The 17,387-nt window shown below is 40.1% G+C and overlaps 1 protein-coding gene across 1 annotated transcript in view; it reads left to right on the top strand.

Annotated features, from left to right (window-relative positions):
- LOC117752837 (ras-related protein Rab-26) overlaps window positions 1–17,387 on the top strand; it is a 67,724-nt gene that overhangs the window by 13,353 nt on the left and 36,984 nt on the right. The window contains exon 3 of the mRNA XM_034570508.1: window positions 15,490–15,531. Within this exon, the coding sequence (XP_034426399.1) occupies window positions 15,490–15,531 (42 nt within the window). The remainder of the gene's footprint in view (window positions 1–15,489; window positions 15,532–17,387) is intronic.

Below are 17,387 nucleotides of genomic sequence, written 5' to 3'. Positions count from 1 at the left end.
CTGACTGTGTCAACTAACCAAGGTTGGCGGTTTGATCCCCGGCTCCTCCAGTCTGCATGCCGAAGTGTCCTTGGGCTCCTGATCGGTGTTCCGTCAGAGCGTGAATGGTGTGTGACAGAGAAAGCGCAGTGTAAATGAATGAATGTGACTTGAAGTGTGAAGAGCTTTGAGTGGTTGATAAGATGAGGAAAGTGCAGTGTGAATACAGTTTCATTTAACTTCATTATGTGACTTTATTTTGACACTTAATTGATTTTGATTGAAAAGTTAAATACTCAAGTCAAAAAGACTTCAGAGAAGAAGTACTGACTTTTGTCGATCCAGTATCTGCTCTACTATTTGATTCAAGCACCCGTCTGAACGAAGTCTAATGAATAGACTAGACTGAACAGTGGGTACTTTCATTACACACCTATACTGTGTCGGGGGTTCTTGTGAAAAAGGCAAATCAAGATGATATAGCCAGTGCTGCATTTACTTCAGATCAGCATTTTGCAGGTTCTTCGTTACTCTGCACTGTTGTTGCTGCTCTAGGCAAGATTGTTTTTATGTAATCCTGTTGTCAGCCTCAGCTACAAATTTAAAGAAATAACCCAACAAACCCTTAAGCTTTTGTATTCATTTTGCCTACGTATGTATTCTGAGCTGTTGGAAAGCTCCCTCTGAACTTAAAGAAGAAATCCTGACTTCATCACAGTCCACAAACAATTGCAAGAGCCTGTCCTTTGTTTAGCTGTTTGCTTGACGGTCTAATGGAGCAAAATACCTTCAGGGAGCCTTCAGTGCCTTTTTCTCATTGCAAATTCAGAGGATCAACTAGACACTTCTTCTAGAAACCGCATTTCTACCTAACCACACTAAGTGTGTACACCATTTTAGAACACACCGGCAGCGATCGCAAGCGATCCGCACAACACAGTCATGCATATTCATAAACTGGCTCAGGCAGATGTTTCAGACTTTAAAAGACATGCTGTATCATCAATCAACAAACTCCTGCTTTGACTTTTCCTTCTGCATTTCTGATCTGTAATCTGTATCCACTGATTAAATTCAACAAATATACATTTGATTTATATATATATATTGGAATTAGGGTTCCTGCCATTAGATACTAAATAAAACCAGCATGTATTAACACATACTTAAACACGGAGTCAGAAGAAGTGAGCATTTGTGTTGTCTTACTCCTTCCGACCCTTTGCATGTAATAGATCAAGCCCTCCTCACATTAAATCGTTATCTTGAAAGTGGTGGAAGGGTAAGGCGGTACGTCTGTGATCAATTAATGTTCCTAGGAGGTGTCTGCTGTGGAAAAATTGTAGCTCGCCTCTCTGCCTCTGCCTGTCCAAACTATATGAATCATTTTTAATTCCATAATAATGATATTTACAAATAATGGTTGTGATTTATTTTTATAATTTATTTCTACTGGTTCAGGAAAGAGCGTATACCCTCGCACACAAACACACGTGTACACACTTCATTGTGGAACTCTAGCGGCATTTGAGTCATTTAATTTTTGTTTTAGACAACAACAAATATTAATTTATTCTAATTTACATATCGAGCTCTCAGTCTTGTTGTACTGAACATGAATTTAGTCCATGTGTTACGTTTTACTTCCGTAATGTAACATGGCAGAGACAATGCATCACTGGATAGTGTATCTTGTAAACCAGCTAATGAAGACATTTGGAAGTTGGTCAATTAAAATGCAAGGACATGATAATTTGTAATAGTTGATTTGTTGATGACAATCGATAATTTGTTGCAGGCTCATTGCCTTTATGTTTGAAAAAGAGAGAGGTCTGAATCAAATGATGTAAACATCACTGCCCACATACTTCCATGCGTTCTTTTTCGCTGGCGTGGTTGTTAGGGTTTGCACAGAGTAGAGTTTGTAGCAACAACAATCTTGGCGTCGGTGGAGGAGGTTGTGACAATGTACCTTTTAGAAAGTCCTTGTCCCTGTGAAAAAGTGAGTGTAGTTTCTTACCAACATGTAAAGTCTCTCCTCAAAGAGTCCCACCATTGTTGAAATTTGTTGTACATGTCCTATCGTTGTTTCACTTCCGCTTTTCGCTAAACTGCCACCCCACGATTTCCGATGGTGCTACACCATTCCGTCCATATCAATCAATCAAATTTTATTTGTATAGCCCATATTCACAAATCACAATTTGTTTCATAGGGCTTTAACAAGGTGTGTCATCCTCTGCCCTTAACCATCAACAAGAGTAAGGAAAAACTACAAAAAAAACTTTTAACAGGGTCAAAAGAACATAGAAACCTCAGAGAGAGCCTCATGTGAGGGATCCCACTCCCAGGACGGACAGAAGTCCAATAGATGCCACGTGTAATGGAGAACATCAGAAAGATAAGGGTATTTGCAACATTGATTAGAAATGCTGCAAATACGTAGGCTTTTAGAAGACGAGCATAAATACAGACGCAATGAAGGCAGACCACAGACAGGAAGCTCTATCGAGCATAAATGAGCCTTTAAACACGTTTTATGGCGGAAACAATGCTGTCAATAAAAATGTTTTATTTCAATCGTTTTCACCAAGCGTTTTTATGCCGCTTGTTATGATCGGCTGTTTGTGCTCATATCCATGAGTCTGTGCACCTTTATAAAGTAGAAAATAAATATCTACCAAACACCCAGGTGCAGTTTTGCTTTGTCTGTTTTCATAACAGAGTAAACAGCATGTTTAATCACTGTTGTTATCTCATTCTGTTGAGACCAACTTTCAGGTTTTGATTGGATCTTAGGCTGCTGCCCACCAAGTTGATGAATTTATTTGTACCCCAAAGACCTCCACGTCAAGATATGATGTCCTGTGAGACTGCTATCCTGAAATAAATGGATCAGGTAGCAGGAAATGGCCTCTCGCAGACTGTTTGAAGAGAAGTTTACATTTATTACAGAGGAGAACACCAAGGCGGGAGGATGACAAGATAATTAAATATTTCCACGTTATTGCCTCTTCCTCTCTCATATAATAACACATTATACAGACTGCAATACTGGGTTTGGTGTTCTGCAATATCTTCCCCTTTCCATGTTATGATTGAACCAGACTACCACAGCATTGACTATGATTTTGACGGTGAAAAAAAGTGAGCATACATGCTTTTATCATATGGTAACATGGCCGGTGTCAACAATGATTTACAAACCTCACGTAGCAACAGCAAGTGATTTTTCATTACACAGAAAAAATAAATGAGGGTGTTTGATTTGAATAATGACGACTGGAGCTGAACGCTTTGACAAGCACATCAGCACAGTGCTGGAAATAGTTTGCTTTGTTTTGAAGCTATTTCGAGGCCAACCCTCATAGTGGTCTACGCAAAACTGTGTCTTAAATACAATAAACTGCCTCTTTTTAAGTCATGGCACTGGTGTTAGTTTTATTTCAGAACAATCAACAGTATAAACTGTTGTAATATACATTTTTATGCCACTTGTTATGATCACATACTGCAATACTGCAGAAACTGTCTTGAATACTGAAAGAGAATTGGGCAGATTGTGGGTCAGGAAGTTGAGAGGGTCGTACACTAATCAGAAGGTCCCCCATTCAGCGTACGTGTCCTTGGGCAAGATATTCAACCCTTAATAGCCCCTGATGGCTGATTGATGTATGATAGACAAGTGCTGCACATACAAGCTGTGTATAAATGTGTGGGTGAATTACAAAGCTGTACTGTAAAGCAGTTTGAGTGGTCATCAAGACAAGAAAAGTGCTGTGGTAAACAGTTAAACCACAACAAGAACTTTTCTTAACCAACGTGTCACCATTGAAATGCAACTTTTTTGTATATTCAACAAGATGAAAAAGGCCAGTATGATTTGAATTTAGTTTCACTTAATTTTATTATAATGTGACACCTCTATTGTTAAGGTTTGGTTTAGACATAACAACTTCAGGTTTAGGGATTAATCACGGTTAAAAGAAATATTGACCTGGGAAATTAATAAATGTCTGAAGAGTTATTGCAGTTGCTGCTATGAATTAAAACGTGGTTGTTTCTCTTGGTGACTGTCTTGTCTGACAGTACCACACGGTTCATTGCACTGTACAACATTAGAGTATTTAATGAGTGGCACATAAGTCATATGTCAATAAAGGAATACTGACAGAGGAAGAAAACACCTCATCTCAGATCTGTTGTGAAATCCTGTCTCACAAAAACCTTTCAGTCACCCTCTGGCTGTCTTTATATCATCTAACAAAAGTTTAATGAAACTATTATTACACCCAAACTGTGAGGTCATCCATGATAAGTGACAAAGGACAAAAGAGAAACTTGTTTCAGCAAATGTAAGAGGTCCTCAGGATGTTCCTTGATGAACTCCTCCTCCATAAAAACCCTGAAGGACTTTAAAGAGAAACAGTTAAGTGCTTTTAAAAAAAAAAAAACGTCATTTCAGATCGTGCATCTTTGGAAATGAATAATGCTGCTCTGAATTCTGTCTTTGTCAACTGTGTAATCCTCCTTTATCTCAGTGAACCACTACCTGCCCTGGAGAGAGCAGGATGAGCAGCAGAGCAGAAGGGTGGTGGTGGAGGTGGGGGGTTAAGTGTCTGACACACACACACTGAAACACATACAACCACATAGACAAATTCCATATATGCACACAAGTACACAAAGAAGCAACAAAAAAAAAGCATGACTGTACGCACAAAAAAAAGATTTTCAGATGCCCAAGACTCTGTTTTCCATCTTCTGTCCTTTCATATCTCCCCCCCACACACGCCTTTCTTTCCCTCCCTCTCACTCTCCCTTGTTCCATCTGCCGAAAGTGCAATAATAAATGTCAGCGTCGCTCTGTAATCACAATAATCCAAAACGCCAGTTTCGAAGAAAATAAAGGCAGAAAGGATGAAGTATAAGGCAACAACAAAAATGAAGACGTTAAACAAATTTACCGTCCAGCCCAGCTTTTGGTTATCAGGTGCAAACATGTTCCCTTTTACATAGAAAAGCCAGGGACTGCATCTATAAAACAGCAACCTTAAGCAAACTCCCTCATCTTCATCAATACACAGATACACAACGACTTTTCATCAAGTGTCCAGCCCAGTCTTTCTCCGCTTGACAATATTAAATCCTTGAGAAAATGCTGCAGTATCACACATTGCTCCTAGACTACTTAAACTAGAAGATGTTGCTAACTCTTTCCTTTTTAAAAACACAGAGAGATAACACTTGGGTTCAAGCAGAAGTTTTAAAGCCCAGTATGACGTGTTGGGAGAAAGCGACATGCCCTAATAGGATTTCCAGCTTATTGTTTGGGTAATGCTGTCTTGTCTGGGAAAGGATTGAACGGTTTATCCGGGCTTTACATGCTGCACCCTTAAATCCAGGCAGTCTGCAAAGTCCATTCTAATGCCCTAACACGGGCTCTACAAGCTCTTTAATCCTTGATAATTCATTGGATTCAGCACACTTCTGAACAACAGGTTCATTCAATTATGTTTGTCCAAGTTCACTGAATATTTAAAGCTGCTCTAATCAATATTTTCTATGCCTCTGCACATGTTTTTCGGGTCGTCCGTCCCATTCACGTGAACACTTTTAAATTTGGCACAAACATTCACTTGGACTCAAGGTTGAATGTTGATAAGTATTTGGTAGCCAAAGGTCAAGGTCACGCTGGCCTCACAAAGTATGTAATGTTTTTCTTGAACGTGATATCTTAAGATCAGCTTGAGGGAATTTCTTCAAATATGGTACAAACATTAATTTGGACTCAAAGATGAATTGATTAGAATCTGGTGGCCTGGAGGGCAAAGGTCAAGGTCACAGTGATCTTATTTTCCTGTGAATGTGATATTTTAGTACTACGAGTAGGGAATTTCATTACATCTGGCACAATTCACTTGGAATTATGGATGACCCGATTACTGATCACTGATTAACTGATAACCAACCAGATTTTGGTCATCAAAAGGTCATGGTGTCCTCAAAAATGTTTTTTTGGCCATTTGAAGTATTTTGATTTCATGATTTCACAGTGACCTTATATGAATCTGGAAAAAAATATGTAGAACTATGTACATGGAAACTGCACTGCTTGGCAGAGGCATGCAATCGCAGTGCGGTAATTCTTGTTATTCTGTCAATGAAAAATAATCACCAATACAGCTTTATTGTTTTGGTTTAGTCTCTCTGCTCTTAAAGTCACAGCAGCTAGTTTATATATATATTTATAGGCAATCTTCAAATGATTCGTATCACTAGCCTCTGTACAACCAAAGCTTTTTTGTGAGTTAATAAACCATAAAAATGACAATGAAATTGTGTTGTAAAATAAATAGAAAAATGTGTCTATTCCACCTAATTTTGCTAATGACAAAATAACGTCCTTGGCCGGGGTAGTAATATGAAGACGAGTGTAATGATATGGATGATGATAATATTCTGTGATTAAGTATCCGTGATCATGAAAAACAAAACATCCCCCAGTGATTACATGCTCAATACCCACAGCATGTATGAGGACTGCTGCAAAGGAGAAGAAAAGAAGAAAAAGAAAGAATCCTTCTCTCCATAATAAAAGGCAGCGGAGGGCCATTAAACTCAACAGCACCTCATTAAAATTAGCAGGGAGGGAATATAATGATACAAATCTCCATTCAGATTCGTTCACTAGGAATGATATCCCCGGGGAACCTCTGAAAAAAGTACAGGTTCATGGAGTGCCTTCTCCTGAGATGGAAAGAGAAGACAAGTGGAACAGACACGTTTTAAAGTGGCCAAGTCAAACTCTCTGTGGCTGGCTGCCCACAAATCTAAATCTTTACTAAAAGTTGTGACAGGCCAAAGAAAGGAAGAGAAGGCGAGAGAGCTCTCATGGGTCCCTGGCTATACAAACCATCAGCGAGACTTCTCCGAGAGATGGGGAATAGACGGTGTGAGGAGCAGTAAGACATTGATACTAATATGGGAAGAGAAGGATGACAAAAAGGGAAATGGGAGGGAGAAAAGGAGCACACGGTTAAATATTTTAAGACTTGATCGACAGAGCGAGCTGCGCAGAAATCACAAAGGTCAAGCCAGAGCAGGACACGAGGGAACGAGACAGAGGGGAGGGTGAGAAAGGGAGGAAGGACGATGAAGTTTCGAAAGGGAAGCTGGGCGTGGGGTGCTTTTATAATAAGATGAGTTAAAAAAAAAAAGAGTGAAAGAGAGAGGGTTGTAGAGGGTGACAAATCCAGGATTAGTTTATCTTATTGCCAAATACAGGGTGTGAGCCATGTCTGTGCCAAACCACTGAGGATGAAATGATGAGAGAAGAGGAGAGGAAATGTCTTTCAAGCCCACAAATTCAGCAAGACTAAGTACACTCACCTGGGATAAGTGCGTCAAAATTGGTTTTCAGCCTTTAGTCATTTCTCACATATATACGTTCAGCCAAAACACAAACCTCATGCAGAAATCCTCAGTTTTCATTTTTGATTTATTCTCTGAGCTGAAAACCTCCACATTTTCTTTTTCTTTCAACACAATTCCGTCTCCTCAGTGGATTTAACCTTGGAGCAGCAAGACAAGTCTCCAGGGAGATCAGCTGCTCTGTTACAGTTCATTCAAATGGCAGACACGCTTTTTCCCCAAGGTGACTTAAGTACAAGTCAGTGCATTCAAACTTAATAAGAACAAGAGCTCGGAGTCTCGAATCGGAAGGTGAACATTGATGCCTCAAGCTAAAAGCTAACCTCAGAATGGCCACGTGCTTTTAATGATGTTGCCAATGTGCTGGTTTTAGCAGGTATAATGTTCAAACATTTAAAGATAGACGATGTGTCGTCACTTTCTCTCACTATCCAGATATGAAGTCAAAATCTAAAAAAAAAAAATCAGTCAGTGATGGAGCAGCGGTCGTGAGGTCGTGTGGATATACACGCTTGACCAATCATGAGTTGGTCTCAGCAAACTTACTGGACTTATTTGATGTTAACTCTGACTTTTTTAGTTTGAGTCATGTCCCATCCACTAATATAGAGGAGGAAGGGTTTATGACCTATAGTGCAGCCAGCCACCAGGGGGCAATTGAGACCCTTTAGCTTTACTTTCCACTGCCGGACTCTACGTTCACTTTTATATACAGCCACTGGAAACCAACCTGGACCAATTTATGCTGTAGATATTTCAGCTGCTGGTGGCACTACAGGAAAAGACTGGAAATCACCAATTTCTGCAGGATTCATCATCTGGGAACCATGAATACCTGCATCATATCCAGAGACCCAATATTTGTCATGTCCCGCATTAAAAGTCATGAGGATTGAGATTTTGGGCCATAAGGGTCTGTCCAAAGTTTCATGTTGATCCATCCAACACCTGATACTTAGGTCTGGGCAGAATGACCAGAACATTTCTCATCAAACGATATCATCTGGCTAAAAATCATTTCTCCTGGAAAAAAGTGAGTGATTATCTCTTTAACCACATCATAATGCAAAAGAAAGATTCAATCTCAAACAAGAGAGTCGAATGGGAAATAATTCCAATAACAACAGGGGACCTCTTGGATGTGCAATTCCAACCCATCAGAGCAAAACATCACGAGTTAATTCCTACCGGTATTTTTTTTTAAGTTAATGATAAACCAGGAAACAAAGATACGTCTGATATGAAATGCCTCCAACACATTCCACATGGTGCCTTTATCTTTTATTTTATCTGAATCATGGGCTGTGTTGGCTTCTTATCCAGAAGAAATTCAAGTCAATTTCCTCCAGACTGCTGATCTTACATGGCAGGGTGCTCCTTCTGTTTGAAGAGCTCACATAAGACGTGTGTGTGTGTGTGTGTGTGTGTGTGTGTGTGTGTGTGTGTGTGTGTATATACAAGGTGAGAAAGTATTGCCAGATAGATTTAAGAGCAAAAGCACGGTTTGTGGGATTTTGAGGACGATAGAGTGTGATCACTTATAAGAGCAAAAGAACACATCTTATATTTCTACAGATTAAACATTGAATGAATTGGTTATTTCTCCCACTAAAGATTTTTTAAATGAAGCCTCTTACACAGCACATGTGTGTTACTGATAACATGAATGATTGTTCCATTACATTCAAATAACCTAGTAAGCCATTAGAGATGAAACGATTAAAAATGGATAGACACGTTGACACCTTGTATTTCGTGCAAACGTTGACCCCAAATGTTTGAGTCAGGATAAAATATCAATGATAATATCAAATGAAATCACCACGTTAAAGATTTAACCGGTACAACCAACCATCGGGACTTTGCTTGAGTGAAACTGTTGCGATTCCATTTTACATCTGCAAGGAACTGATGGATTAGAAAAGATGCAGTGACGATAACTTTGCGAGGCAGCTGGATTTCCAGTGAGCGAGAATCTACCTCGCAAGGCTCCACGTGATGCGCCTGTGGCCAAAGTGGTTCTGACCAATCTGTGTCCTGCTGTGGGCGTCTAGGACAGTTTGTTGCTTTTCTCAATTTAGAAAAAAAGGGCTTTGTCCTCCCCTGTCTTACATCTGCATGTTAGACAGAAGGTGATTGGAGGACATCACTAAGTATTACTTTGGAAGCGTTTGCCCTTTTCCAAACATTTTTCTCCAAAGCTTTCCCAGATGGTAACAACACATGGTGGGTAAACAGCCATCTGCCACCTCAGGTTACAGTAACATTATATTTTTATGAGCACTGATGCGACAAGGAAGCCATTAATAGAACAAAACTCTCTTTTATGGTAGACATTACCGTCCTCACAGTGTGAGAGACCAGGTATTCATTAATATTGCTTCTCTCTTGTTTCTGTGCAGTCTATGTCAGGACCAGTTTCACCCAGTTAGGAATCTTCTTAAACAAGTCGGGGTGCGTTCGAATAGTCAATTAAGCTCTTGTATCTGATCCCATTATAGGTATATGGAATATGATGAAAAAGTGGAAAATCAGCCTTGGTAGAACTATGGGCTCCATTGTAATTAGATATTTTCAAATAAAATGGTTTTACACCGGATTAGCTTCCTGTGCCTTTCTCAGTCTCTAGCGTTCATCCATCTCACCAACATGTGAGCAAACAAATCGATACAGCTGTCTACACTGTGAAAAAGCTTACTTTATTTCAGCAGTTGTGACCATCAGAGCTAAAAGGATTAATCAGCAATTAAATCTGCAAACTATTTTGTTAATCGTGTAAAAATGACCTCTTTGGATCCAGCTTCTCAAATTTGAAGATACCAGTGGTTTTGTTTTGCATGACAGTAATATATAGAATATATTTTGGGTTTTGTACATTTGACGATTTTGTATGAGCACTTTCAGAAAATGATCTGCAGGTAAATTGGTAATAAAAATGTAATAGTCACAGTTCTTATTAGTTTGACATTGGGCTGCTTCAGTTAACGAGACATGATGCAGCTGTTGACAGATTGTTGGTGCAGGGTTTTAATGACATTGGAGTCATTTTCATATTGTCTCCATCCTCTGTCTCAGTTTGTTTTCGTCTTTCTTTGTCAGCGTAATTGAAGACATGGTTGTCTGATTGAATTCATTTTTCCAAAATTGTTAATGGGCAAAACCAAATCAATAGTTCTCTGTCTGCATCTTTGTCTGCAGTGTGAGCAGCCGCGTCGTGATTGGTCAATTCATCTGTACAGTTAAGCTGCTTTTTTTTTAACAAAAATCTTAAAAAAAGAAATATGACTGCTCCCCAAAACTAAAGCCAAAACACAGATTGCTCCCTGGTGGCTGGCTGCAGTATAGGTCATAAACCCGGCCTTTTCCATGTTAGTGGATGGGACATGGACCAAACTAAAAAGTACACATCAAAATCTTTTTCTCAAATACTGTTTCTGTCATTGTAGGTAGTTCTTCACAGTGATGTTTGTCCAAGTGTTTGTCGGGATTGGTCGAGCGCCTGTATCGGCGGGACCTCGCTACCGTTTCTCAATCCTCTGGTCGCTATTACAGACACTCTGGCTCAGAATGTGCACTATGGATCAAGGATATATATGCATATTCAAAGTCAGGTCAGACTGGCAGGTTGATTGACAGATAGCTTAGAGCTGTATGAGTATTATGGCTGCTGAATATTAATGGTGGTTTGTCAACAGCTCAACACTGTCTGCAGGTATTTGTGTATTTATTATTTGCTTGTGTGCGCGTGTGTATCATCCTAATGGGATTTAATAAAGTATTTTGGTGTTGTAATAATTAATATGTCCACCTGTTGTTTGTCATTTGTCTTTTAGACGTCCTCTTTCACTGTCATTTGCATGTACAATTAATAATTGCTTGTGTGTGTGTTTGTGTGTTTGTGTGCATACTCCTCTGCAGCAGTGTGTGGGCGTCTACAGCGAAACTTAAAAGTTGTCTGTCTGCCAAAGCCCATTTCAAAATCTTCCACTTTAGCGCTGCCATTGTTATCAGCTAGTACACACACACACACACACACACACACACACACACCTCAGGAAACATGGCTTTTTGGTCTCAGCTTTTAACACTGAATTCTTATTGAGCTTGCTTCATTAATTTTTAGGGACAGTAGCTCTAGAAGTGTCTCATCATGTCCCAGAAATCGTATGTTTGGTTTGGACAAATGCCAAATGTTGGAATGTTTTATATTTATCGGTCCACTGTCAATCAAATCTGCTCAATCACAACCACGCAGTAATAAGACACATTTCTTTTTACATCTCAGTGGATAATCAGTTGGATGGGGTTGAAGGTGTCTATATGCTGGGTCACAATCATTCTCATTGAACACATTTGTTTTCTGTCTGACTGGAGGACTCTTATGTAGATGTTCTTTCAAAAAAACGACCCTCAGAGACTGTGGTCCTCTCCTGTAACAGATGGCCGTTTGCTTTATAAAACTGAGATCACAGAGACGATCCTGTGAACTCAGACACGGTAAACTCTTATTTCATCTTCTTGTAAACTATTCAAACTCCTTGTTGCACTTCGCTAGACTTCCCTCTCCTCTGTTCTCTCTCCCGCCATCACTTTGGTTATTGAGCCGCTCTGACGGACCTCATCATAAAGCGGATCGAAACAAGAGAGTGTGGGGAGGGGAGAGTGAGACGCACAGAGAAAGAGAGGGAGGAAGTGAAGAGGTCAGGGGGGACAATAAGAGAAAGAGTGAGGAGAGGAAGGAGAGGAGGGGAGATGAGATGCAATCAGAGTCTCAGGTTATTGAAAAAGCATTAGCAGGGCGGCCATGCAGATTATTGTTTATGTGTAAAGAATGGAGTGTGTGTGTGTTTGTCAGTCACACTTTCAGTTTGAGCTTTACATCTTCAGAGTTCGGGAACCTCTACGCCTCTGCACCAGAGGCGTAATCTTCTGGGGCTGTGCATCCTTCCGTCCCGCGCTCGTGAACATGATATCTCTCGATCGCCTTGAGGGAATATCTTTAGGTTTTACTCAAAATGTTCACAACTGGTTAGATTCTGCTGGTCAAATGTCAAGGTCACCATGACCGTCGTTATAATTTTATGGGATGGCATTCAGGCGCAGGCATTAACTGATTGCAGAAAGCTGCAGTGCTCTGTGAACAGCAGACACAGAGATTTTTTAATTGTCCACTGGCCCAACAAATGAAGGATTTGTCTCAGTAACCGTGTGGAGAGAGCTTCAGGACTTGATAGGGTTAATAATCAAAATTCATTATTTCCATTAGATCAGTTAGTAACACAACCTGCCTGAGTATTAAAGCAACCAAAGCCTGTATCACAGCCCAGTGTGCAGTCGACGCAGCGACCTCAACAGTTATACCACATTAGGAAAGAAGTGATTTTTTTGTTCATTCTTTGATTTCTCCATGGAAACTGCTTCACATTATTTCCATCTGCTCACCTCTGATAGATTTCACATCAACGCCAAAACACTCTGCAGGATGTCGTGGACTCACAGTTATGTAAACACCCGGCCTACACACAGGGCTGCGAACAGCTCCACTCTAGTGTAAAGTAAAACATTAGTAACACCCCGTGTCACGGTAACACTCTGGCTCCAATCCCTGTCAGCGCTGCACCTACCAGACATTAACAAAGTCGTTCAGCTGTGGTTGTTGCATTAACGGATCACATCAGCTGAATTTTACAACAAACCTTCGGTGACTTGTATGAGTTGAAAGCCTGGAAACATCTGCTCTGGTGGAGCTGAAGAGGAGTAGCAATGGTTGGGATGGCTGCACCTGAACATCTCATTTAATGTGAAATAACATTCAAGTTTAGTGTCCAAATAACAACATATTGCTTTTTGCTTGCTTTATTTCTGAGTTTATGTCTTAGTTTATTAAAAAACAAATACAGTCTCAGTTAGATCCCCGTCATTTCCCGAGTGAAGAGTTAGGATAGGTGATCCAATGTTTTTTTTTAATAGCAGGTGGCAAACCTCCACCTTCTGAACTGGAGTGTGGAAAACTTGCATGGTTGAGGTTGACTGACGTTTTGTGGTCTGTCTATCAAACATCAGGGAGGCTCTGACTCAATTGGTAGCATTACGATTATTTTGTAAACCCCTCACTCTTCCGAATTATTTGGGCAGATAATTGGCATCGACTTGCCTCCAGTCGGGAACATGCACCCCCACGATTGTTGGAAGGGGTAAATCCTCTAGTGTGTAGTAGTAGACGTTACTGATTCTGCAAGTTTCAGAAGCTCAGGCAGTGAGTTCTGTAGTGAAAATATGAATATTGGAGAGCCAAATGGAAGTATCTCAGATAGATGCCCCATTTGAAAGGTAAATTAACTATAACTCACAATATCCCCCATGCAATATGGATGAAATGCATTAAGAATGAGGCAAAGTATGTTTTTGTGAATGGGCCAATTGCTAAAGCTGTCGAAGCTGCCAGCACCAAAGCAGTGATCGGTACGTAAAAACAACTTCTGGTGCAGATGATAAGTAGAGTGGCCAAATAAATAAGGACGATGCGATTAGCTTACTTTCACTCACACACAAACCATATGCTGAGCCAATTGAGAAACCGGTTTCCTGCAGGGTTTCTCCAGCCTGTGATTTAAGTTTTATATTGTAATCAACTTCAACCTGGCCAGTTAAACAGAGTAATATTCGACATGCTTGTATCAGTGCTCACTCCTCCATGTGGAACAGCTTTCTTCCATTATTGGGCAGGTCTACTTGTGGGTAGATTCCAGTTCTTTTGCTGCACCTGCTACAGTTTCTGCTTTCTCAATACAAACATGCCATAATAATGGTGCCAGATTTACAGGGATTATATAATTACTATGCTAAGCAATGGATGAGGGGTTCGGCCAATGCTTTAATTTCAGATTTAATTGTGAGATTTCCTCTCCCAGTTCTTAAAAGTGCCGTTGAATCTGCTTATTCAGTCAGAGAGATCCCCCAAGGTCTTCATTTAGTGCCCCATAGAGACCTCAAACACAATACTGAATACCAAATTCCATGGTCTCGTCAAAGAAGGAACATTGGTGTGTGTGTGTGCTCCATTTTGACATTTTCATGCAGAGCTGCTACCACCATGTCCCCCCAGGGCGCAAATATAAAAAGGAGCCCATGGGGTCATCATCACCGAGACACAGACACAGCAGTAGCATCCCAGCAAGCATGTGGTGGACAGAGATGTGTGTTGGATTTCAAACGTTACACAATGTGATAGAGACTTTTAAAATGCATTGAAAAATAACTTTTCAACTTTCACCAGTTGGGAACCGGCCTCCTGGACACGTTTTTGCCTGTAACCCCCGCGGAACATGTTAGATATTCCCAACGGGTGCTGACCAAGGCGGTGTACTCATCCGTCTTGTTTGCCAGTATAATTACATCCCCTGTAATGATAGATGGCAGAGTAAGATCTGCTCCCTGTGCAGCAACTGGTGACCATCAGCTTGAAAAATAGGCCTAAATCCAATATGTTTCTTTGTGCATACATATCATAGTGTGTGTGTATGTGTGTGTGTGAGCGGGTATGTGTGAGCGTGTACGTGTGTGCGTGTACGTGTGTGCGTGCGTGAGCTGCACAATGCAAAATTGCCTGGAAGCCACGTGTTCGTAAATGATGCAACTCTCTGAAACAAAGGTATTCATCATAACAAAAGGTGTGTGTGTGTTTGTGTGTGTGTTGGTACATTGCCATAGAACAATAGATAGTACAGGGTGCTCACATCACAGAGATAAAATAGAGGCTCAAGGCAGAGGCCAAGCACTTATTACACCAACTGTGGTCACAAAAAGCCAATGGTAATACATCACACACACACCCACAACCCCACAAACACACACCATTTACTTTCCAAACTATTTCCTTCTAGAAAAGCGGCGTCCACTCAATCAGTGGCTGAAATCATCATCATGCTGCTGTTTTTGTTTAAATTGCTGATTTAACTCACTTGTGTGACGTGTCAGTTTTTTGAGTTTCTTCTCTGTTCCCGTTCCCTTTGCTTTCCATATCTGCAGATTTTCAATTATATTTACAATTTGTTTTCCTTTCCTCGTGTCTTTCAGAATAAAGTTATGACCATTGATGCTGTGAAGGTCAAACTGCAGGTAAGAACAAAACATACCTCTATGAATGTGTGGTCTTTTTAATATTATTCCCCAACGACTGTTTCCCCATCTTTATTTCTTACTGTGGGAGTGTGAAGAAGCTCAATGAAGACTTGATGAGGCCCTGTTTAATTTCTATCAGTCAATTAGCCTGTCACTCTGCAGAGCGGCAGGCTAATGCCTGACTGAAGACACTGGAGGGAATAACTGACTTTCCATCAGATTATCAAGCCTGGAGGTTTATCTGCAGGAGACACAAGACAGGCGGAGATGCTGATGAATCATGTCTGTGAAAAAAACTGCATTAAATATTGTCTGATGAGTTTTTTACCTCAATTAAACATCGCTCACTCTCTCCTTCCCTTATTTAATTTCCGAATGGATCTGTGTTCATCCATCAGTCTTATCAGTGAAGTGTGATATTTCAGGTGATATCTTAGGTACAACTTTTATGAAACTTGCAGGATATTAGATAGTTTAACTTTGTTTTTTATGTAGCACAGAATGGTTGGGATATGACAGTTTAATATGTGTTAGTATTATGTCATAGCCTCCGCACCGGCCGTATTGTGTTTTTGGGCTGTCCATTCATCCGTCCACATTCTTGTGAACAAAATATCTAAAAAACGCAGACAGATGTTCAGCTGAACTCAAGAAAGTACTGATTTGATTGTCAAAGATTAAAGTTCAATGTCACTGTGACCTTACAAGACATTTTTGGTCTTGTGATCGCAGCATCTCATGAACACCTAAAGGGAATTTCTTCAAATTTGGTACAAAAGGTTCAGTTGGACTTAAAGATGAACTGATTAAAATTTGGTGGTCCAATGGCCAAGGTCAAGGTCATGGTAACCTCACGTTTTTGTGAGCGTAATATATTATAAAAAAGATATAGATCTGATTAGACTTTGGAGGTAAAAGGTCAACGTCATGTGACTTCACAAAACTACATATTTGCCTTGTGAACATAGCATCCTAAGAACCCCTTGAGAGAATCCTTTTAAATTCGGCACAAATGTTCACTTAGACTCACGGATTAACTTATTCAATTTGGGTGGTCAACGGTTAAGGTCACAGTGGTCTCACAAAACATGTTTTTGGCTTCTTGATCATGATATATAGATTTTTCCTTTAGGGAACTTCTTCAAATTTTGACTAGCTGTGGACACAAAGATTACTGATCACAGTGTTCAAAGGTCATGGTGACCATAAAAGTCTGGAGAAGAATGAATTTAGACTGAAACTGCACTGGTTGGCGAAGGTATACAGCCATGGGGCTGTGATTTTTATTCTCTGTTCATACCAACAGAAGAGTCTAAACTGGTCTGATGTGAGCATTGAAACTGAAGTGTAATTATCTAATACATGGTTGGTAGTGCACTGTGGATTTCATCAGCTAGAAAATGTGATACAGAAAGATGAAACCTCTTTAGTAAATTTGATCTGTAGTCTTCACTTTTTTTATGTTAGGATGCATTATTCTCATTATTTCTTACTGAACTTAAATTGAAAACAAATATCATTTGAGAAAGCACAAGGGAAGGAAAGATGACAAACATATGCCAGTGTAGAAATGGGAGCAGAATCAGTGAAACACATGCTGGGGAGAGTAAAACCTGAGAATTAGTGTAAAGCAGCAAGAGGAATAACACAGGGTGAGATATGAAAATGCCCTTTATGGCATCCAGACTCACCATTGTCTCTCTCATTATCTTTGTAATGACTCTGCCACTGTAATATCCTGCAACACAAAGCACAGATGAATAGGTCTGGTGCCGTTGGAATTGACTCCAGGTTACGATCAAAATGTGGCTTATCAGCGGCCTGTTCTTTTGATCTATACGTGGTAAAGACTG

The sequence above is a fragment of the Hippoglossus hippoglossus genome, chromosome 19, assembly GCF_009819705.1.
Source record: "Hippoglossus hippoglossus isolate fHipHip1 chromosome 19, fHipHip1.pri, whole genome shotgun sequence".
NCBI classification, from domain to species: Eukaryota; Metazoa; Chordata; class Actinopteri; order Pleuronectiformes; family Pleuronectidae; genus Hippoglossus; species Hippoglossus hippoglossus.
This window is presented reverse-complemented; position numbering and strand designations above follow the sequence as displayed.